This window comes from Scomber japonicus, chromosome 3 (genome assembly GCF_027409825.1).
Source record: "Scomber japonicus isolate fScoJap1 chromosome 3, fScoJap1.pri, whole genome shotgun sequence".
Lineage (NCBI taxonomy): Eukaryota > Metazoa > Chordata > Actinopteri > Scombriformes > Scombridae > Scomber > Scomber japonicus.
In genome coordinates this window covers 35,380,975-35,405,306 of record NC_070580.1, presented here as the reverse complement: position 1 = coordinate 35,405,306, position 24,332 = coordinate 35,380,975, and the positions used below count along the sequence as shown (strand labels likewise).

The window sequence follows — 24,332 nt, the reverse complement described above, 5'->3', positions numbered from 1 at the left end:
TGTGTGTGTATATTTATGAGTATGTGTGTCAGAGATTTATAAGCTGTCACAGAGGCTGAAGCCTAAATGTTGGATCATTAGTTAAGAAGCCTCCGCAGCACTTTGTTGTTTTTTAGCTGTGTCATTACACACAAAGTATAACAGCACAGGAGACGATAAAGTTTAACAACAGTCTCAAAACCACCAAACTACAAAACTTACTGTCATTAAATTAGAGAAGCGTGATGGAAACTTCAACACAGGGCAGGCCGACTAGTTTCTGTTATGAAAGTTAAACTCTTTTGAACCAGACGCTGATAAAACCTCGTCTACTGTTAACAGCCGACAGGAGAGACGCTGTGGTTTAGTTTCACTTCTCTGACTGTCTGGAAATCAGCTCTGTCCTCAACTCATGAGGTCAACAGTCAACTCAAGAGTCATCATGACAATATGAAGCTTATTCTCATCTGTATTTATCTTGATACATATATATTTCCTTCCTTTAGGCCTTTATACATTTCTTTCTTTCTTTAATACAGCTTCCTATAACAGAGGGGTGTCAAACATGCGGCCCGTGGGCCAGAACTGGCCCGTCGAGGGGTCCAATCCGGCCCACTTTCCTTCCTGTCTTCTTTTCATTCGTTCCTTCTTTTCCTTTCTTCCTTCCTTCCATCTGTCCTTGCTCCCTTTCTGTCTTCCTTCATTCATTCTTTCCTTTCTTCCATCTTTCCTGCCTGTCTTCTTTTCCTTCCATCCTCCCATCTGTCCTTGCTCCCTTTCTTTCTTCTTCCCTTTCATTCTTCCTTCCATCTGTCCTTGCTCCCTTTCTTCCTTCCTTCCTTTCTTTTTCCCTTTCTTCCATCTTTCCTTCCTGTCTTCTTTTCCTACCTTCCTTCTTTTTTTCCTTCAATCTGTCCTTCCTCCCTCCCTTCCTTCAGTATGTTCTTCCTCCCTTTCTTCCTTCCATCTTTCCTTCCTTCCTTCCTTCCTTCCCTCCATCTTTTAATGATCCGGCCCACATGGGATCAAATTAGGCTTTGTGTGGCCCTTAAATGAAAATGAGTTTGACCCCCCTGGGCAGCAGGATCCTTCTGTGTGGAGTTTGTATGTTCTCCTCATTCCTCCCACAGACCAGAAACATGCAGGTCAGGTTAACTGGTCACTCTAAATCACCTGTAAGTGTGAATGATTGTCTGTCTGTATACATTAGTTCTATCCTGGGTGTACCCGCCTTTCACCCTATACAGTATGAGCTGGGATTGGCTCTCAAAAGATAAGCAGAAGAGAAAATGTATGAATGTTTTAATGCTGTTGTTCATGTGTGATGTGAAAATGTCAGATTTCCACAGTTAGATGAATAAAAAGTGCGTGTCCTGGTATTGGTTCAGTTTAAATCTGAGCGTCTCTGCTGCCGGCTGCTGACAGCGCTGTCAGCTGATGAGTTAATCAGACAGGACGTTAGAGGAGAGGAGGACAGAGACGCTGGCACACATCTGTTCAACAAGGAGTTTATCTGACTGAGAGCGGAGCTGAGAGCTGACAGCAGGAAACGGTCTGCCTGTGTGTGTTTAAATCAGCAGCATTAATGTATGTTGTTACTCTGCAGGCGGCTTGTTTAAACTCAGCTTAAACTAAAATCACGCCTGACTGCATTCAGTCGCTGTTTAAATGCTGCTGATTCCTGTCGGTGTCTGTTAATGCTTCAACATGTAAAACTCTGCAGCTCGGCTAGTAGACAGAAACAAGAGAGAACACATCAGTCCAGTTTTAGCTGATCTGCACTGACTTCATGTAACTTTCAGAACTGACTTTAATATTCTCCTCTTTACATACAGTACAAAGCCTTTAATGAGCTAGGACCAAGTTACATGGCTAACTCACTTGTTAACTGGTTTATCAGAGGTTCACAGCAACAGAAAGAAAATCAGGGTTGAGCCTTTATTAATTACAACCCAACACTATGGAACAAACTACTGATAGATAAAGATAGACAAATAAAGTTATTATTATTAGTATTAACATAAATCTCATTAGATGTTAGGTTGGAGCTGTATTATTACAACAAACTTCCACAGCAGCTATGTTTTAATAAGGAAAGTACAAGTGTTTAACTGTTCAGTGTTTAACATTACAGGAGTCACACAGACTAAAAGCACACACACGCACCCAAACTTAATGTGCCGTAGTGTCTCAGTGGGGTTAATTCTTTGCATATACAAACAAAAACATAAAACACAGAGACTGCCAGCACAGATGAACTGAGTCCAACTCTTACTGCGACTCCTTTCCAAAGTGCCTGATACATCCAACGCTTACAACTCCCACACCGCAATAAAAAAAGAGAGACTCCGACAGACTGATGCAGCACTAACATCTCTCTCGATAAATGACACACTCCAGCAGAAAGTTATGTCTTCATTGTATTAAGTGAGATCCTGACATAAGTTTATCGGACTTGCCAGCCACCAAATTATCAGCAGAAGTTGGTACCAGTTCATCAAAGTAACTGCAGACCAAACACATTGTGATGGGTCTGATGGTTCCTCCACACACAGCCAGGAGATGTGGCTCTAAAGCATGATTTAAAACTTGTGAAACAGGTGTATCTTAAAGCCAAAACCCCATTATGAGCTGATCATCAGTCACTGAAAAATACAATAAAGTATAAACTCTTATTACACTGAGATAAAGAATTTAAAGTTATAAATATCTACTATTATAAATCATCCTTCATGTGCTGAAGGTAAAATTTGCAGCTCGTACTGTAAACTGTGAACCCCCCCGCCCCCGGTATTAAACACTTAATCAAATGATGGAGGGCAAGTTCCTGGTGGTAAATTCTGTATTGGCTGACTAAAAATTTCAACCAATCAATCAGTTTTTATTTATATGGCGCCAAATCACGACAAAAGTAATCCAAAGCCACTTTTCACACAGAGCAGGTCTAGACTGTAATCTGTCATTTTAGTTAATGACACAAAACGCACTAAAGCCTCTAAGAGATCTGGAGCGAGGACTCTCAGTGATACTATTACTATTGGTCTTTAGGACTGGAGTTCACCACTGATTTAGAGAAATGAGAACAGAGATCTAACACTGCCTAATACACACACACACACACACACACACACACACACACACACACACACACACACACACACACACACACACACACACACACACACACACACACGATCTAAATGCCCACAGAGACCTTCCAGTTCACAGTACAGTCAGGAAACTTTACTCAGTGTAACAGTGATGCTCTGCCCTCTAGTGGACAGCAAAGAAACTACAGCTGCACCTGTTAGATGCTTCTGCAAACAGTCGATTAATAGAATCATTGTTGTGTTTTTTGGACGTCCTGTAAAGCCTCTCATGATCTTGTGAATCCAGCTGCCTCACAAGGTAAGACGGTCACAGACAGATGGTTCATCCAATCACCTGAGGAGTATTTCTTAAAAGTTCCCGCTCTTTTCCAAACAACACACACACACAATTTCTCAGATAGTTCAGTGTAACAAACTATCATCAGGTTATGATTATCCTTTCATATCATTTAATATTGAGGATCTTATACATGTAGTCACAGCAGGTATTCACTGTTAATATTACTGTAATAAAGAAGTTAAATATAAAGTCTTCATCAACTACATCACTTCAGGAATATGTTTGATATGACTAAAGCAACTCAGAACAGTTAATGGATAAATCTAGGTAATTGACATGATAAAGTTTTAAATCTGAGGCATAAACTGTTTTATTTCTGACTGCAGATTCCCAGAAACTGAACATAACTAGCGTGATAACTCTAAGTGTGTGTCAGTGGTGTTTGTTTTAAAATAGAGGCAGCGTGTTCCTCATCAACTGGTTCCTCTTACTTTGTTTTCAGTCAACTGGGAGTCAATTCCTCATCATCGCCTCTGACCTACATTATGTCGTGTTGTTTGTCGATTGATATCAAACCAACACCTTTCATCTGACACGACCGATGACAAGTCTGGACAAGACGGGCTAAAAAGTACAATGTGGAGCGAGCTGCCATTAGCTTCCCAGCAGACGGGGGCAGACTAAACAAAGTAGAATCTGCACGCTGTTCATTCGACTCCACAGACAAAACCTCAGATCAGTCTTTTGTCGTCCAGATAACACCTGGAGCCAGTGACAGACGGTAAACGCAGCAGAACAGGACTGTCTAATGAAGCCCGCTATATCATCTATGCTACTTTTTAACTAGAAATAACCTTTACTAACTGCAATAACTTAATTTTCATGATTTAAACCAGTTCCCAGTCCTGATTAATCACTACTAATCACTTACTTTTCATGGTGCCGGCTTCTTCCTCGTCCTCATCGTCAGAGTTGATGACCATGGTGCCGAGCTGTGACTGCATGGTTCCCGTGTCCTCGTGTTCGATCATAGTCCGCGCCGTGCCGCTCCGAGACCCGGCAGCCCGGATGGTCCCCGAATCGCCGGTCCCCGCCCGTACCATGGTCCCCTGGTCGACCTCGTCCTCATCCTGAAACACACAGGCAGAAGATGACTACTACAAACATCCAAATTCATTCAATATATTGTCATCAGTAATAAAATAAAATGTACCACCCATCTCAACTTCAATCCTTGACCACTATCACAGTTTTTTTTTTTTTCAAGATTATTTAAATCTGTACCGAGTTGTCATCGTCGTCTGCGTCCTGCTCTCTCTGTTCTTCCTCCTCTTGTCTCTTCAGTTTGATCTCCATGGCGTCTGTGATCAGGGCCCTGAGGACGGCGTTGGGCTTGGCTGACTTGATGAATGGATGCTGAAAGGAAGGAAGACAAAAAAAGACACGACAGAGAGAGAGAGAGAGAGAGATTAAAGTGACAACAGGAGGAGAACACAGCTTCCAACATACTGGTTTCTTTATAGGCAGATTGGATTCATGTTAATGGCGTTTAACCACAATAAAAATCCACTGTATTTGTCATTACAATGCATGCAAACTACAGATTAAGATTATTATGGTGTAAATTATGATGATTAAAACAGCTGCTGTAGAATACTTAATAATGTATTTTCACGTTCAAATAAAATGCTCAGGCTTGATTTCAATGGATTTGCTGCACTTTAGTGGAGCTGTTCTCATGATTTCTCCTTTTTCAATGCTCCTTCATCTATCATCAGTAACACAGAGGTAGCAGCAGTAGCAGCAGGGTTGTTGTTACCTGTAGAAGCTGAGTGGCAGTCGCCCTGTTTTCTGGGTTCTTCACTAAACACTGCTTCACAAAGTCTTTAAACGGCTCAGACCACAGATCTGGGTTTCGAAACGTCGGGGGAGGGTTGGTGGGAATCATGAAGATGGCCTGGAGGAGGAAACACTATTCAGTACATTCAAGACAAAGGTGTGCAGGAACAGACATAAACTTAACTAACTACATTTTAATTAGTCGACAGCTCTCACTTTAATCATTTCATTCACTCCTTCTCTCCCTCTTTCTGTCTTCATAAAGCTGAGCCTCTGACACAGAGCTGCTTAGAGTCTGATACCCTTGTATGTCCACTGGTTTACTATATCTATCCATAACTATTAACTTCATTTCAGCCAGTATTTGTTTATATTTTTTAAAATTGGCTCCATTGTAAGTATAATATAAGATATTCACTCAGTTTCTGGATCACTTGGATACTGGAGAAAACTTCAAATGTGAAAAGTTTTATCTTTTTTCTCTGATTTATGGATTTATGGATGTTTGCTGACGATGCAAATCAGCGATCACACTCAACCTAAAAATAAGTGCATTGGGTCTGTATTCAGATTTGACTTTTGACTGTTACTTTCTATTTATGAGTCAAATGAGTTTTTATGCAAATTGCAGCTGAACCCTCTCTTCTCTCCCCAGTTTGAAAACCTCGGCTCTGACATGCGGTACTTCCTCTTCAAGAACACACTTCATTTCTCACTTAACCTCTCACCTTCACACACCAACACACACACACACACACTCTCTGTCTCTCTCACCCTCATGGGGTGTATTTCAGCGTAAGGCGGCTTCCCCTCAGCCATCTCTATAGCAGTTATTCCCAGGGACCAGATGTCAGCCACACAGTTGTAGCCGATCTCCTGTATGACCTCCGGAGCCATCCAGAACGGAGTGCCGATCACCGTGTTTCGCTTCGCCATCGTGTCCTGAAGGAAGAGAAAATGATGGACATCGTCAAAGCTGAAAATAACTTTATTTAGTAAAGGAAAATATTCTTGGTTGTGTGTTTGATGTTTGCAGCAGGAGCAGAAACGCAGATGCACCAGCCAAATATTTAAAAAGATATTCAGGTGTGATGAGACTTTTTTTTAGGGATGCAACCTACTTACACTTACAAACAGATATCCTCCAATACACAGTACTGTAGGGAACTGATTAGGACCATGTGTAAACACGAGGTCCCAGAATTATGACTAGAGAGCTTCGGGCAACAGATGAACTCAGACATCTATAGAGGGCTGTTAGGTAGGTTAGGTTTAATCTTTCTAAAACTGAACCCAGAAATACCAGGATGTCACATGTAACTTTAAAGCAGGGATGTCAAACATGCGGCCTGTGGGCCAGAACCGGCCCGCCAAGGCATCCAATCCGGCCCACTTTCCTTCCTGTGTTATTTTCCTTCCTTCCCTCCTGTCATCTGCCCTTCTTTCTTTCCTCCCTTTCTTACTTCTTTCCTTCTTTGTTTCCTTCCCTCCGTCCTTCCTTTCCTTCCATCTTTCCTTTATCTTCTTTTCCTTTCCTTTCCTTTCCTTTCCTTCCTTCCTTCCTTCCTTCCTTTTGTCTTTCCTTCCCTGCATTCTTTCCTTCCTATCACTTTTCCCTTCTTTCCTTCCTTGTTTCCTTCCTCCCTTCCAAACTTTTTTTATTGGTCCGGCCCACATGAGATCAAATTTGGCTGTATGTGGCCCTTGAATGAAAATGAGTTTGACACCCCTGCTTTAAAGTGTCTCAGTATCAAACACATACAAAACATATACAAAACGAATACATGAAACATTTCCATCCTTACTGTGAGTTGTCCAGCAACTCCAAAGTCGGCCAGCTTGGCGTGACCCTCCGTGTTCAGCAGGATGTTTCCTGCTTTGATGTCTCTGTGGATTTTCCTCATGAAGTGAAGATACTCCAGACCCTTCAGGGTGGACTGCACGATGGCAGCGATCTCGTCTTCTGTTAGCTACACGACACACAGAGAGAGACAGAGAGAGACAAATCAGTCAAAATACTCAGAGTTGTGTGTGTGTGTGTGTGTGTGTGTGTGTGTGTGTGTGTGTGTGTGTGTGTGTGTGCTGCATTTCAGTGTCTATCTCCCTCGTTTTGTGACATACAGACATAAAAACACACTTACAGGACATTTTAACACACACACACATATACTGTTTGTTCTATGTTAGTGGTGTTCAAAGTGGGGTTCAGGGACCCCCAGGGTCCGTAGATGGGGTTCTATGGGTCCCCAGCAAAAAGCACAATGATTTATTTTCACTATAATTAAATTCATAGTCAAGTCAGTTTATTTATAGAGCACGTTTAAAATCAACAGACGTTGAAAGTGTTGTACAGAGAGATTAATGTTTGATTGATGGCTGCGATCAAACCACAGGATCAAAGATAAAAATGCAATTAAGAAATAAAATCTGATAAAATGACAACACAAACAGCAGCGCACACACGACAAGCAAATACAAGCCAGAGTGTTCAGATACGACTTCATGAAGCCAACTGAGACTCTGTGTGTGTGTGTGCGTGTGTGTGCGTGTGTGTGTGTGTGTGTGTGTGTGTGTGTGTGTGTGTGTGTGTTATGTTACCGTCTTGTTGCGTATTCGGATGATATCAGACACTGATCCGGCTCCACAATACTCCATGACGATCCACAGGTCGTTCTTTTTGAAGTAGCTGCCGTAGTACCGAACCACATGGGGACTGAACACAGAAACATTATGTAGTCACTCTTTATTTATTTATCTCACTTTAATATGCAAAGTGTATTCATGTTAGTTAAAAATTAAACATTATCATTTATTCGAAGTCATGTTTCTGTCCACCTGCTGAATGTAAGTCCAATATTCTCTCTCTCTTTTAGCTCTGTTTTTACTCTCCACCAGCTCCTGAGGGAAATATCTAAATGCTCCACTATGTTCACCAGCTAGTCTGCAGCTAACTGTGTCTGTTTGCTGTTTGGTGCTGAGCAGGTTTTTCTCATAAAACGACACTATGAGAGCTCTGAGAGTGAACCAGAACAGTAAAGTTGCAGTCGGACAGCTAAACAATGAGCTGAAACTCAACTATAAATCTCTGTAAAGCTGGGTTAGGGTTAGAGTCTCTGATAATTATCTGTAGGTTTGACACTATGAGCCACGACCACATTACACATTGACAGATCAGACTGTACCATCAACCATCCTACCACCACAGTCATGATAATATTCACTCTGAACTGGTTAAAATTTAACTGTACAAGTGTTTTTAACCTTTACATAATGTTCAGGCTCAACTTTGACCCATTTTTTTTTTACATTTGAGAACTGTAAAAAACACCTTATACACATTTATGTTACCTGGACTTTACCCAATGTGATCTACAGTGTACAAAAAAAAAACTAATACACATTTTTATATGTGCAAATGTACAAATTGACATGTGATTATTAGTCAAATTTAAAAATCTGCATTAAAACATGTTTGTAGTATTCTTCATATTCTATAAAATGTTCTACTGGACCATAAAATAGTGATTGTGAATGTCTTTTTTCCATTTAATCAATCAAACAGGATTAATTAAACACTTAATTAATGACTTTTATGAATGTGAATTGGTGTAGAGACTACTTATGAGTCAGAATATGAACAGTATGTAAAGGGTTAAAGGAGTCAAACTATAGTCAACTATCAATTTAATTTAATATATAACTTCTTCCACTAGTCTGTATGTGTCCAAACAATAAGAGTCCTGTTTCATTTAAAACGTTTCAAGCTTTCAGTTTGACTTTAAAATCTGCATCATGAGGAGTTTAACGTATCAGAAAAAACATTTAATAAATACTGAAGTGTACCAGAAGCTGCTGCTGCTGCCATCACAGACTTTACACACGGGTCATTAGTTAGAGACAGCATTAAAAAACACAAACACACTCTCTGCATTATGTAAACACGATGATGACCTATTTAAAGTAAAAGTGAAAGCTCAGGAAACCAGACTGTCTATATATGTCGATCGCTGCTTTGAAGGAACAAACTCGTGTAGGAAACTGTAACGCCTACATGAAGTAACAGCTGCAGAATCACACTGTACACTGTCAAAAAAACCCAAAATAAGTGATACTAAGTCTTTGGTGGGTTTACCATAAAGCAATGACTCAGCTGCTGTAGGTTTAGTGGCAGTAATTTGATGTGAAGGAGGTGATGGGGGGGTTGTAGCTGATGGGAAACCCCCCCGAAAAACCTGTTTCTGATTCTATAAATAGGCCTCAGAGACGGAAGTCATTATTGTAACGTGTCCTAGATTTCACATAACAAAACACACCTAAATAAAATAAATAATAAAACACATAAAGAGCCCATAGTAATGTTTCTTTAACCCTCCTGTTGTCCTCGAGTCAAGGAAGGAAGGGAGGAAGAAGGAAGGAAAGGAGGGAGGAAGGAAGGAAGGGAGGAAAGGAAAGAAGGAAGGGAGGAAGAAGGAAGGAAAGGAGGGAGGAAGGAAGGGAGGAAAGGAAAGGAGGAAGGGAGAAGAAAGGAAAGGAGGGAGGAAGGAAGGGAGGAAAGGAAAGAAGGAAGGGAGTAAGGAAAGGAAGGAAGGAAGGAAGGACGGAGGGAGGGAGGGAAGGAGAAAGGATAAGAGGAAGGGAGGAAGGAGGGAAAGAGGGAAAGAAGGACAGAGGAAGGAAAGGAAGGAAGGACAGAGGAAATAAGGAAGGGAGGAAGGTAGGGGGGAGGAAAGAAGGAAGGGAGGAAGGAAGGAAAGGAAGGAAAGAAGGAGGGAGGGAGGGAGGACGAAGGACAGAAGGAAGGAAGAAAGGGGGATGGAGGAAGGAACGAAGCAAGGAAGGGAGGAAAGAAGGAACAGTCACGGGGTGAGTTAGACTTGTGAGGTCGACAGGAAGGTCAAAGGTCAGCTGGTCTCCTGCTGCAGTCGTACCTGTTACACTGCTGCATGATGGAGATCTCCTTGATGATCTCCTGCAGGTCAGACTCCACAGGAACCTGTTTGATGGCTACGATCTCTCCCGTCTCTTTGTAATGAGCTTTAAACACGCAGCCGTACGACCTGCAGGGGCAAAAACACACAACATTCAATATGATGTGCTTCCTGTTTGCTTCACCTGTAACTAAGGAGGTTAAACAGTGGACAGCAGTAGAGGTGACGCTGTTTAAAAATAGTGTGAAAGTGTGAAAAGTGACAGAAATAGTTAAAGTGGAGATAGAGCCAGAGAGACAAATTCAAACCCTCGCTCCTGTCTCATGTTACAGAAATCATTTGTCACAGTGTCCTTTAATGTGAGAGGCTTTCTGAAGCAGCTCTGACACCCTGGAGCCTTAAATCTCTGCTAACTGCTGCTGTAAAGGTTCAACAGCCAATAATATTAATGTGGCAGTAAGAAGACAGCAGGTGTAAATATCTGAATATAATTAATATATCATCTCTATTATCTGTAATGTCAACACAAACACACATTTCCTTGGATCTTATTATCACTCATCAAATAAAAGTCAGGACCTGCTCATATAAACTATAGAAGAACAGAGGAATCAAATATCTGGTTGCTCTGCAGTCATGTTTTAAGACATATAAAAGCATTTTTCTTCGAGTTTAGTTTTTGCCACAAAAAAGTTCGACTTTTTTAGAAATGACCAAAATCTAACTGAACTTCTTTATTAATGAGGAGTAATTTTTTTAACTAGCACTGCTGCTGTTTGGACCTCTGCATATTGCACTTCATTGCCCTCATAGATGATCAATGTTTCCACATCACATCATGTTTATATCACAAACTGGATCCTTACTGGTTATAATCCAGTTGAGACGTCACAGAAGCAGGAAGTGCATATTAACGTTACATCCATACGGCTCAAATTTGTTGCTTTGTGTGTGACAGAAAGCAACATACAGCAGCTAGTACACCATCACCTCCATGTCCTCCATTGGTTATGTGTTTGTGTCGTGCAGAGTTGCTATGACGACCCCGCCTACGTTGAGGAGGAACTATAGTAATGGAAAAGGTTCCTGGTACCAAACCGAGTCGAGTCGAGCCGAGCCGAGTAGTGCTAGAACTGTATAGTGGAAAAGCACCATAATATGTTGATGAGTCAAACGTTAATAAAGAGACTCAGAGCCATCAGTCCACTCTGTGATGTCACACTCTGCTTTAAAACTATGAGGAACTAACTAACAGTTATCATCTGTTAACATCTGGAGCTGTCCTTCTCTGTCGTTGGTCATCTCTTTGTCATTTTCTCAGTGTGGCTTCAGTCAAACTTTAACTTTAACCCTTTAAATGTCCAAACTAGTGGTAGATATTAGTGTAATTAAGGATTATCTTATGTTACTCTCACAGTCATATCTACTTTAACTGGACTGCATTGAGTAGTGTTGAAAAATGACTGTCAGCTGTAAAGCACACACACACACTCACTCACACACACGTCAATCCGCCGCTGAGAACAGGAAGTGCATTGAGAAACAGGATATGAAGAGGCAATGTTTATGTTGATGGGCACCAGCAGCGGAGGGTGGAGCACCATTAATGGCTGGGGAAGGGAGTGTATGATGAGCCTCGCACTGAAGCATTCAACCACACTCTTATCTATCATTACATTTATTTACACACAGATAACAGCACATCTCCTACTCAACTGTGTTCTCACTAATCAGAAGGGTGTAGAAATAGTCTTTTAAGATATGTAGATATAACTTTGATTGTACTCGTCAGAAATACATCGAATATCCTTATAAAGTGTAAGTGGCTGTTTTAACTTTAAATAGCTAGACTGGATTGATATTGTAGATTAGTAGATTTATAATTCAGTTCTTCCTGGTCAAAGTGATCATTTCAGATATCCACAATGAATATCTGTGGTAGGCAAAACTCCCATTTCAGAAATCTACAGTTTGGTTGTTACTGATTAACTGAAGTCGACATTTGCTGTCAGTGAAGACAAAAGTCAGCCATGTGTGGTCAGTAGTTATCACCCTCCACGCATGGTTAGATGTAACATGAGGTCAACCTGGGTGTTCGCTTCTACGGGACGCTGCTGTTATGTGACAAGCACAGTAACCACTAGACCACCGAGATGCTCCTTTAAGACTTTTTAAGGATCTGCAGGGTCATAACACCGACTCTGAGGCAGCATTAACACATGGGACACAACTGAACTGAAGTATTTATTGTAGTAAAATAAACAAAGAGAAACATAACTAGACAGTATGGAACGTGTCAGTCACTCAGTAACGTGGCTGGGTGTGAATGTGTGAAGTGTCAAAATGAAAGTAAAAAGTTCATTTACAAGGTAGTTGCACATTTTTTAAGAGTAAATTTAATGACTTTTAAGATCTTTTTAATAACGCTTTAAAGGAAATAAATAACACCATTGCTAAGACATATAATAATGATAATAATTAAAGCTGCAAGCAGCGGTGAACGGGCCCTCGCCTCCCCATGCATGTCGGTTTACAGATACAATAGGGCTTCACGCTGGTCAGCGCTCGGGCCCTAATAATAATAAGAATAAGAATAAGAATAAGAATAAGAATAATAAGAATAATAATAATAAGAAGAAGAAGAAGAAGAAGAAGAAGAAGAAGAAGAAGAAGAAGAAGAAGAAGAAGAAGAAGAAGAAGAAGAAGAAGAAGAAGAAGAAGAAGAAGAAGAAGAAGAAGAAGAAGAAGAAGAAGAAGAAGAAGAAGAAGCAGGAGAAGAAAGCAGGATTTTAATGTTGTAGTATGTTGAAATGGAGCCGTTTTTAAGTCTTTTATAAAGGACCACATCTAATGATTAGTTTCATTATAGTTCCAACAGCTGATCATTTTTACACTTTAATGAATAAGTTGATTGGTTGATTTATGTAAAATAATGATAATAATGATAAATAACATAAAGCAAACGCATATAATTACGCTCAAATCAAATCCAGACATTTTAAGACCTTGAAGATCAGAAACTACATTCAAGACTTTTTAAGGTTCGGTGGTAACAATTGGATACCACACACACACACACACACACACACACACACACACACACACACATACACACACACACACACACACACACACACGAATGACAAAAGCGACATAATCTGTCCTCAGAGGAAACTCATCCTGGATCATTTTGGGACAAACTGAATTATGGATATCTGTCTATCTGAGACTTAACTATAGGAAGGAGAAGAAATGAGACACAGATGGAGAGATAGTGAGAGGAGGAGGAGGAGGAGGAGGAGGAAGACTCTGGGTCTCTGTGTCATCGTCTGTCTAAGTGACTCACCCTTCACCCAACTTCTCCAGGACATCAAAGACTTCCTCCGGCTGCTTGGTGAGGCTGTCCTCGCTCAGCTTCTTCAGCGTCCTGTAACACACAGATAAGACCACGGAGGAGTTCAGACAACAAGCAAAGAGTTTACTGTAAAAATTCATTATCACCTCCTCTGATCTGAGTGGAAGAAAACTACTAAATGTTTACAGTCAGAAGCCATCCACTTGTTGCTGCACAATTATAATGACTTTGCCCATTTTCAGCCGTCTAAAGAAACTTACAGTTACACAGTAGAGCTGCAACAATGACATCACTATATTAACTATTAACCATGGTCAGACCATTACTGGATCTTTGGGGTTGATACACATATAAATAAAAGGTACAAATATTCTGATTAGGCTTTTCACGATCAGGATTTTTGGGGCCGATCAGCGATCAGTGAGTTTAAATAAACCGATCACTGATCCAATCACGTCTTCTTTGTCCACGCTCCGTTTCTTAAACTCGGCTTCTCCTCCTCGTGTTCCCTATCCAGGTACATTTGTGCTGTTGAAACATTTTGCAGATGCTTCCCCACGAGGTTCTTTAGTGTTGCACAGATTGTTAAATAGCTTGTGTTTTATCTGTCTGCCCACAACACCCACAGCTCATGATTCAAGATTCAAAAAACTTTATTGTCCGTCACATCGTGATTCAAACAAACATGTCCGTGGTGTGGAACTTCTTCAGAGTAAATGAGACAGATAAAACACAAGCCATCTGCAATCTATGCAACGGGAGCATCTGCAGAAAGTTTCAACATGACGACATTGATCGGATCGGAGAATTAAGACATTACAGCCGATCTCACTAATTACATAAAATGCTAAATATCAGCCGATCTGATATAGCCGATCAGATCGGTATAAAGCCTACTTCCGATATCGATATATTGATCAAAATCTAATGCATATATTTTGCAATGAGGCTATCAAACACTTGTAATACAGACTGTGATATTTTACAGTTTAACTATAAACTTTATTGTATGAAATGTGCTCTCAGTTCTCAGTGCTCTGAAACTGTAAACTTCTGTAAATTTAAGAAGTATGAATTACTATAAATAATAAAATACACATAACAAAAAGCATGTACTATATATTAAACATGACTTAAGAAAAAAGATCAAATATAAATAAAATGCTTCGTATATAACTTCAGAAAATCAGACAACAAATATGCTGATAATGATCCATCCGTGATAGACCAATTTCGGCCCACTGATACATCGGTATGGCTCTACTATTAACAGAAAATAAATCAGTAGCTATTTTAATAAAACACTTATTGTTTAAGTCATTATTCATAACAATGCAAACAAATAAACACTCTGATTTAAACTTCTCAAATGTGACGATTTGCAGCTTTTCTTCATTATAGATGAAAATAAACTGAATAAGTTTAGGTTTAAGATCAATGGTCAGACAAAATACAGACATCAGCATGTGTTTAGAGACACTGTTAATGGCTTTTTATAGACTAAACGATTAATTAAGAAAATGAAGTAGTAAAGAAAATAATCTTTAGTTGCTGCCTGATTAAACACTAAAAACATCTCCAGTATTTTAGGCAGTAAGCAGTCATTATCAGCACCAGTTAATCTAGTCTTTCTATAGTCAGGACTTTCTAACTTTAAAAACCACAACCAGGCAGAATATTTTAGTTCTTCCTTCTTCTGAGTGTCTCTGATCACCTTTTGTTCCCTCCAACAAAACTCATCCAGATGTTTGACAAGTCGAGAGATAAAAATAGTCTCAGTGAGCAAAAATAGATCCAAACGTGTCCTAGATGCAGTTTGTGACGAGCACTTTCTCAATAAAGAGTTTTACATGTATATATTGGTGCAGCAGCAGAGGGTGTTGATATGTTTAAACCAACCTTTTTAATCTAGCTTTTAAATTAACTTTTAATTATTTATTTAATTAATTTCTTTCTTTTAGCATTGTTTGTTACTTGGTCAATGCTTTTTATGCTACTTTTTTTTTTATTGTTTTCCTTTTCAGACTCACCATAGACAATAAACTGACATTTGATCAACACACCACCAATATTCTCAAAAGGTCCCAACAGAGACTCCATGTCATTCGAAAACTCCGTGCCCTCTCTGTTGCCCCCCACCTTCTGTCACTACTGTACACCAGCATCATCCAACCCATCCTCCTGTACTGTTCACCATGTTTCTACAACATGCTGTCCACCACCAACAGAAACATACCACACCCAACCTCACCGAGCTCAACCACAGAGCAGTCACACGCCTCACACAAACAATAAGAAACGACCCGGATCACCCTCTCCACCCTCACTTCACACTGCTGCCGTCTGGTCGCAGATACAGGAATAACCCAGCCCTCCTCAGTGCGATATATGTGTCGGTTGTTCAATGTCTGGTGGTGTTTGTGCAGTGTGTGTGTGTATGTATATTGTTCATGTTCGGTAGGTCTCTGACAGATTGTGAAAACAAATTTCCCTTTGGGACAATAAAGGCTATCTATTTCATAACCTACTTTGTATGTCTGGTTTTACTCCTCTGAGCGGTTTTATTTTATTTTTTTATTTTTTTCCTTTTAATAGTCCCACCTTACACTTCTGGTTTTACTCACTTATATTTTATTATATATCTGTTATTTTTCATAAATCTCTTATCACCTGTTATTTTATTCCATTTTCCTATTGTGAATTTTTATATCTTTATTCTTCCTCTGGTATTTCCTCATTGCAGATTCATGACAATTATGACAACATTTCCTCATTTCCTGTTTTTATTGAGTCATTGTTTATAACAGAGTCATTTATTGTTTGTACATGGATCAGAGGGAGTGTGCATGAAAAGAGCTGCACAAATAAAAGTCTGATTGATTGATTGATTGATTGATTGATTGATTGATTGATTGGATTGATTGATTGATTGATTCTGGAAAACAACGTCCTTCCTTCAGAACTTTAAATGATAAATGTATTATGACGTTGCTTCACATCAACAGTATTAATATTATATCAATATATCTGATCTTTATTTAGAAAGCTGGACTTTGAACTGGAAACTGTACCAGCAGCTTATCTGTGTAATGTGTGATGAATATAAGTGAGATAGTAATATGAATGTTTTAATAACAGCAGCTATGAGTCAGAGCTGCAGCAGCATTAAAGACAGGAGTGAATAAAAATCAATCAATCAGTTTCCTGTTGATTAATAGCAAGAAGAGAGCTCCTATAAAAGCTTTGTGGTTTAATATTTCCAGATGTTAAAACACATGCTGCTTGATGTCAACCTGCTATCTGGTGGATTTAATAAAGAAAACCTGACGCATCAGTCTAGACTCTCTATTGTTTTCAACCCAAGGACTGCTACAGTGAAAGGATGTAAACATGAGATACCTTTCCTACGGTGGCCGGGAGGTGCAAACCAAGATTACAACATGTGAAACACTTTTACAAAGCTTGAGACAAATTTGCATTTTAGAAAATATTTTTACATATCATAAAACAAAATTACATTAGCATTGATCGAGTGATGTTTTGCCCGTTTTGTCCGTCCATCTGGTCCATGTCATTTAAAAACTCTAAAGACCGACCACACGAAATCAAAACCGCATTAAGTGGCTCATACGTTGTCCACAAAACGGGCAAAACATCACTCGATCGCTGTCCATCTTGGCTCACCATGAACTCTACCGACGACAACAACAGCTCGTATTGGCTGCTCCCCGTTATCACTTCCGGTTCAACCACGGAGTTGGTACATTCCCTTTCCGGTTCATGGTTGATATTTGTACATTTGTTTCTGGACTTGTTAATGAGTTATGGTAATGTAAGTTTGTTTTATGATATGTAAAAAAAAATTCCAAAATGCAAATGTGTCTCAAGCTTTGTAAAAGTGTTTCACATGTTGTAATCTTGGTTTGCACCTCCAGGTCACTGTAGTTTCCTTTTCTTCTGTCATTAAATCATTGAAATAATATTGTTAGAAAGTGTCATAGGAGCATTTTGAGCTTTTATATTAAGGTTTAATTCTCGTTAATTTATATTAAAAGTAAAAATAATGTTGTTGTTTTTATGCCTGAAGAAATAAAAAACTTAAATCACAAAAAGAGATACGCTTTCACTCTGTTTAGCGAATGAACAGAAAATGGTTTAAATGACTTTTTTAATCTTTAAAAAGTCTCTAAAACACACTTTTCTTCTTTTCTCTTTTCTGTCACATGTTAAGTTGATAAAAAGCTGATTAATCAATAAGTTTGTGCTTCTTTCTTTAGGCCTGTGGATGAGTTCAGTGTTGAGCTGAGCGTGGCCTCGTGTGAAGCTCAACTGTGTGTATAGATAGATTCAAACCACAAACCACAGAAAACACAGAGCACAGCACTGAAATGATAATCTGCTAAAAACAGACTCAGAATCTGCTTTTCAAGTGGACTCTGTGAACTTCTTTAAATACGTACGTGTGTGTGTGTGTGTGTGTGTGTGTGTGTCTGTGTGTGTGTGTGTGTGTGTGTGTGTGTGTGTGTGTGTGTGTTTCTGCTGCGGCTTCAACAGCTGGACACGATAAAAGTTTACATTACTAAATATAAAATGCTCCTCAGCTGTCTTTCACTTGTTAAAGTATTTCTATTTTTGATATGAACGCAGCCTAAATTCAGACCTAACTACTGCTCATAATGTTCCTCTATCATAGTATGATAGAAGATAAAACTAACTAGTTAATACATGGATATATTTTATGTATGATAACGATAAGTAGCCATTGTGTCTATGGGTGTTAATAATAATCAGGAATTCATTTCATATCAATACATATGTGTGTTTATGAATGTGTGTATTAAATATAAGACATAATGTATGGAAAAGGGGAAGTTAATAGAAAGTGAAATATTATTAAATGATAGTGGAGAAAGGGAAGGATTAAAAATGCTTTCTACTCCTTTTCAGGCATTTACATTGGTTCATTGATTTCACTGTTTATTATGCTTTTCATTTCATTTCTGTTCTTTTTTGTAATTTTTTGTTTGTTTTTATTTTTACATGTTAAAAATTAACACTCAATAAATTATCCAGATTTCCCACCTGCCTAAATCCATTTAAATGTTGTTTTTTTTCTTGTTCCTACAGTTGGACGTTTTTCTCTTCTCTGTGCAGACTGACCTGTGTACAGAGTTTATTTCCACATTTATCAGCTGAATGACTTTAAAGACGTCTTCGTACTGTAAGAGCAGGATTTGTGACCACAGTTATGTTTAAGCCAGTCGTGGTCAAATAAACTTAGAGAAGTGAGACATGGACACTAAAAACCTGCAGAGCACAAACGCAGAGGAAAAGGAAATTGTGTCCAAATGTTTAACTTTAGAAATGAAGAACATTTTGCAGTTTCATAGATTCTGGACTTTTCTACGAGGGTGAAGACCTGGTATTTATTCATTTTTCTAAAGAATGCACATTTTTTAATGGATCTTAAATCATGTCTGATGGGATCTATGAGGATTTAAGTCAAGAAGACGATACTCTGAGTAATTAGTGCTTATTTTCACACACTGTTTAAAACATGACATAACGCTGATGACTGCGATTATTTTGACTGATTTCAATTGTGATATGAATGAGTGAAATTAGAGGGAATTATCATTTTGACATTTTATATTTTAATTGAAAAACATGTTAAAATGATTATGTTTTGTACTTTTGTGTGCATTTGTTAAATAAATTGGTTAATTTTATTGCAAACCGGACTCTGTGTTATTCTGTCCGACCCTCTGGATCATGTTTCTACGCTGCAACAAAAATAGTTCAAATAAGTGGAAGCTCCTATGTTACGTCAGCTTCATGAGGAAATGCTGGACGGGTGAGTGGACATGATAAAGACAGAGCTGTCGTGTTTAACCGGCATCGTAGTGATGAGTGGACAGAATAGGAACTCCTCAGTTCCTACTGTCACACCAACGCCTCGGCCAAGCAAACAAAGCAGTTTCTACACCAAACGATAAACAAACGTCCTCAAATGTCTTTTACTTTCTTTTTCTTATTTTGAGTGTAACCGTTACAATTCTTCACTGATTTCTTACCATTTTTAAGCCCTGCCTCTGTTTTCACACAGTTAAATCTGCTCACGTTACTTTTAACACATTTGATTTTTTTCTTACATAACGAGTGAATTTGTTCACAGAGGCTGATGAATAACTGTCAGTGTTTCTCACAGTTTTAACAGCGCGTCGTCTCATCATTAAAAATTTAAACACTTATTGAATAAAACATTTACCTTCAGGGTAAAAGAGCAGAGGCGTTACTTCACACAACAAAGGCCATATTATATTCATATATATACAGTTTATATCTTGTCACCTCTGCTGAACTATTTCCTGGGGGAACCTCTAATGGTTTAGTCATTAATTGTTAATCAGCCTTTTCTTTTAAATTAATTCATACTAGTAAATGACGAAATATATGGAATTATAGTTCTTCAGATCTTTAGCCGACGTCCTCAAATATTCTCTTTTGTCTGATGTATTCTTTACAGCACAAAGATCCAGTTTATTATAACTGTGATAAGCTGGCAAAGCTCACATAAGAGAAGCTGCAGATCGACTATTAGATAAACTGATTATTTCAGGTCCAATCCTAATTGTTAGGATTATAGGCAGAGATACTAAACAAAACAAGAATTAACCCATTTAAGCAAACCGCTGACAGGATTTTGAATTCAATATATTACATTTATACTCATGTCTAATATTAAACATCTTCAAACTCCTTCTTATTGTGCAACAGAAACACAGAGAGGAGCAGTAGATGGATGTGACAGTCACACACAGGAGTATAAACCAAATCGTTTTTAAGTAACAACACTGAAGATTTGTTGGTTGCAGCTTCTCCAAAGTGAGGATTTGAAGCATTTCTGCATCAAACATGATGAATAAACGGGATATCTTTAGAGTTATAACAGTTGATCTAAGAAATTATAATATTTATGACTATTTTCTGGAATTTTATTGGCACACAGATAGAGATTAAGAAACTAATCTATAGACTGATTGATGATATTAAAAAAACAACTATTAGTATTAGCAGCTCTATATTTGATGGTTCAAGGTTTTCAAATGTACCTAAATATAAGAATTAGTTTCTTGGTCTTTTAGTAAACTGAATTTTTTTGGAGGGGGTGGGGGGCTGACTGCTTTTTCTAAACCAAAAAACATCACAACCATCTTTCCAGCGACCTCATTTTTCTGCTATAAAAAAAACCCGGTGTTGAGGTCTCTGATGCCTGACTCCTGTTGCCATGGAAACCCACCTCACAACCCCCGGTCTTTCCCAGCTCTTATAACAATGATAATAATAACAATAATAATAATAATAATAATAATAATAATAATGTATTTAATTTATGCAGCACATCATTTACAAAGATTTAAGCTCATTTAAAAAGAGTTTCTAGTTCTCTTCTGTCAAAGTCAGACGAGAGAAACCACAGACAGACACACCTGATGACTGATAATGAGCATTGATTAAAGCATCTAGTATCTACTCAAACGCAGTCAGATTAAATCGACTAAACCCAGATTAACAAATAGGAGTGGAGGCATTAATAGGATTAGTGGGGCTTTGATAGTGATGAGTCCTGAGATTAGACAACACAGAGATCAAGACCGCATCAACACCTTATTCATTCTGTAACAAGTGGTCTCAGTGTGGAAAGAAGGCCGTTAATCAGGATGGAAACTGTTTCACATGACAGTCAGAGGAAGACTACTTAAATGTGGCAAATTAATCTAATTTACATTATTACTAAAGGTTGTACGTCTTAGAGGGGGTTTGAGGTCATGATTAACAGAATATAAAGAAAGACTGAAATATCAGGTTTGTGTTTTTTGACTTTTTTGTTTGATTGACTGATTCTGTTGATATAAATGAGTACTGTGTTTGTAGATAGATGGATAGATGGATAGATAGATAGATAGATACTCATAGATAGATAGATATACACATAGATAGATATATAGATAGATAGATACACACATAGATAGATAGATAGATAGATAGATAGATAGATATCCCAAAAATTCTCTTTAATCTAAGATCTTTGTGACAAACTTCAGATCAGCTGCTTTCACTAATATTAAAATAAACTCCCCTCATTCATACAGCACTGTGTTTAAAAATAGAAGAAAAAAACATGTAAAATGAAGACGACTCTAAATAATTTAAAAAGACACCGTCATAAAGTTGTGTTGTTTTAGTGCTAATATCCTTAAATCCAACTAGTTTCCACTGCCCCGAGGTTATGTAATGTTAGTAGTAGATACAGGCGTGTAGTGGTGTGGTGTGGTGTGGTGTTCATGCTCAGATCAGATCAATGAGGATGTCAGGTATCTAAACCCCAACGGTCTGTTTTCATTACCTGCGAGGGTGACTCCTCATCTGCACTTTATCCTTGTTCTCCATGGCTGCCCTCCTCCTCTTCCTCCTCTTTTCCTCCTCCTCGGTGTGTTTCCTCTTGATACCGTCTCTGGTTCGGTCAAACTTGAACGTCTCAAACTCAAGAGACAGTCGCGGTGAACAGTGACAGTAACAGACCTTTAGCAGCTAGCGGCTAACCCTTCCTCCATACAGTCTGTTTCTCATCATGGGGACCGAGCTTTACTATAAACGCACCGTGGTCACACTTCTTCTCCCGGCTGTCGTGTCTTCACCGCCGGGCTCATTCTTCTCTTTCTCCACTGTCGGGACAACTTTGGACGTGTTTGGCAGGACGGACGCTGGGTGACATACACTTTGCAGAAACCAGGAAGAGTAGTGGAGAGACGGCAGGAAGGCGGTCCGAACAAAAGGCCGCAGTGCAGCACTCCGCCAGCAGGGGGCGACACAGTGCAGCGCTCCGCCAGCAGGGGGAGACGGATAAAGTGCAGCAATCCGACAGCAGGGGGCGACACACACACACACACACACACACACACACACACACACACACACACACACACACACACACACACACACACACACACACACCGAGGACTAATGAGAAGTAACGGAGTACTTTTAACCCTCTATTGCATGAATTATTAATTGAACGTGATAAAAATGTTTTAATGTGTTTTTATTACTTAAAATGGCCTAAATAATGGAAATATTTGGATTTTTTTTTTATTTTTATTTTTAGGGGGGTAGTTGGTTATTTGTTGCCATATGGCAACAATGCGCATTCGTGGAAAGTATCAAAAAACCAACATTTTCTCTAAAAACATTATTTTACTGACACCAAGACTAAACAAATCCAACTTATACTTAGTGGAATATATCATACAATACTTATACAGTTAAATTAATTAAATTGCAACTGTTATTTGGAATATATGGTGATAATAACGTTGTAATACGATCATTACATACACCCATTATAAGACACAGGGACATCCTTTTCCTTATCAAAAACAATTCTTTTTGTCAATCTGATTCCATTTAATTATTTTTATTCTATATATTAATTTAATTTAGTCACCATCAACATGTTTTTCAAACAAATTTACATTATACGTGCCATTGTAACCCAGGTTCACCCCCTGTTTCAAACTACTAGCAGGCAGGTTGCGGTCTTGGATGAAGCACAGGAACAGGAACAGGGCACACTTGAAATAACTGCTCTCATCTAGGTTCAGACAACATAGTTCTCCTCATCAGTGCCCATTAGCTCATCCTCACTCTCCTCTGGTTGAAAACCTAACTTTGCCCTGATTTGCATGTTCTATGGATGACGGCAGCTGACTATACTGTCAAAAAATAGCACAAAATGCTGATTATAGGTCCAATTTTCATACTATCTGGGGTATATGTCACAGTGTATTTGCCACTTGTAAAGGATTTAAGATAAATTATCTTCTAAGAAGAAAATACTTTAGGCCCTTTGACTACAAATGTGCACAAAAGTAGACCAACATATAATTTGGGTGGGATATTGCAGTTCCGTCTAGTAAAACTATGATTTCCAGTGGTGTCATTTATAAAGCAGATAATACATTACAGTTACAAAATGTCTGAAATGACAAACTACACATGAAAATGTTATTATTTTCCTTATAAATGTAATCAAATGTTGTAAACTTAGTCTCAGAGTAGTCTAGTCCTATGTAAGTCAATTACAGTCCAATCAGTTGAATGCACACAAATCACATCTATATTCGCATATTGTTGCCATATGGCAACAAATTAATTTTACAATTTTACAAAAAACTTATCAGATCTAAATTGGTTCTAATGATGAAAATTCATAGTTAACTTGTCCCAGAAAGTATTTAAATTTTTTTCTTGAAGGTATTTTGCCTAAATATTGAACAATTAGCCAACTTTGGGCACCCTCAAATCATGACATTCTCAGTGCCCATGACCATGGATAAAGAAGGCGCAAACAGCATATCCTGCTAGTGTGACGTGATCAATCATTTGTTATATCAAACTAAAAGACCTTCCTTTTCATAATAAAACAGTAAAATATGGATTTTATATTAATGCCTTTTAGTAAAATCGAGATAAAGCAATTGTTGCCATATGGCAACGCCATGCAATAGAGGGTTAATAATAATTATTATTATGCATTTTATTTAAAAGGCCTTACAAGGCACATAGGTATAACACAACAACAGTACATCAAATAATATAAATCAGGTAACATTTAGTGCAAAGATAAAGAATAAATATGAATGTGACTACAAAGTGCATTAGTACAATAAATAAACAAGAATGTGATTTTATAGTCAGTGTGAGACAGAGTAGGCCACTCTGAATAGGTGTGTGTTCAGGCAGGATTTAAAGGTGGAGACATAATTAAGAATTACCCTGTA

At 38.5% G+C, this 24,332-nt stretch overlaps 1 protein-coding gene across 1 annotated transcript in view; it reads right to left on the bottom strand.

The window, feature by feature from the left end:
• Positions 1-22,395, bottom strand: part of LOC128356223 (serine/threonine-protein kinase 4-like) — a 43,568-nt gene extending 21,173 nt beyond the window's left edge. The window contains exons 1-9 of the mRNA XM_053316705.1: positions 21,899-22,395; positions 13,483-13,563; positions 10,137-10,265; positions 7,807-7,921; positions 7,014-7,178; positions 5,983-6,150; positions 5,189-5,326; positions 4,654-4,785; positions 4,301-4,499 (exon numbers count right to left, since the gene is read on the bottom strand). Of these exons, the coding sequence (XP_053172680.1) occupies positions 4,301-4,499; positions 4,654-4,785; positions 5,189-5,326; positions 5,983-6,150; positions 7,014-7,178; positions 7,807-7,921; positions 10,137-10,265; positions 13,483-13,563; positions 21,899-21,942 (1,171 nt within the window). The 5' untranslated portion in view covers positions 21,943-22,395. The remainder of the gene's footprint in view (positions 1-4,300; positions 4,500-4,653; positions 4,786-5,188; positions 5,327-5,982; positions 6,151-7,013; positions 7,179-7,806; positions 7,922-10,136; positions 10,266-13,482; positions 13,564-21,898) is intronic.
• Between the last annotated feature and the right edge of the window lie 1,937 nt (positions 22,396-24,332).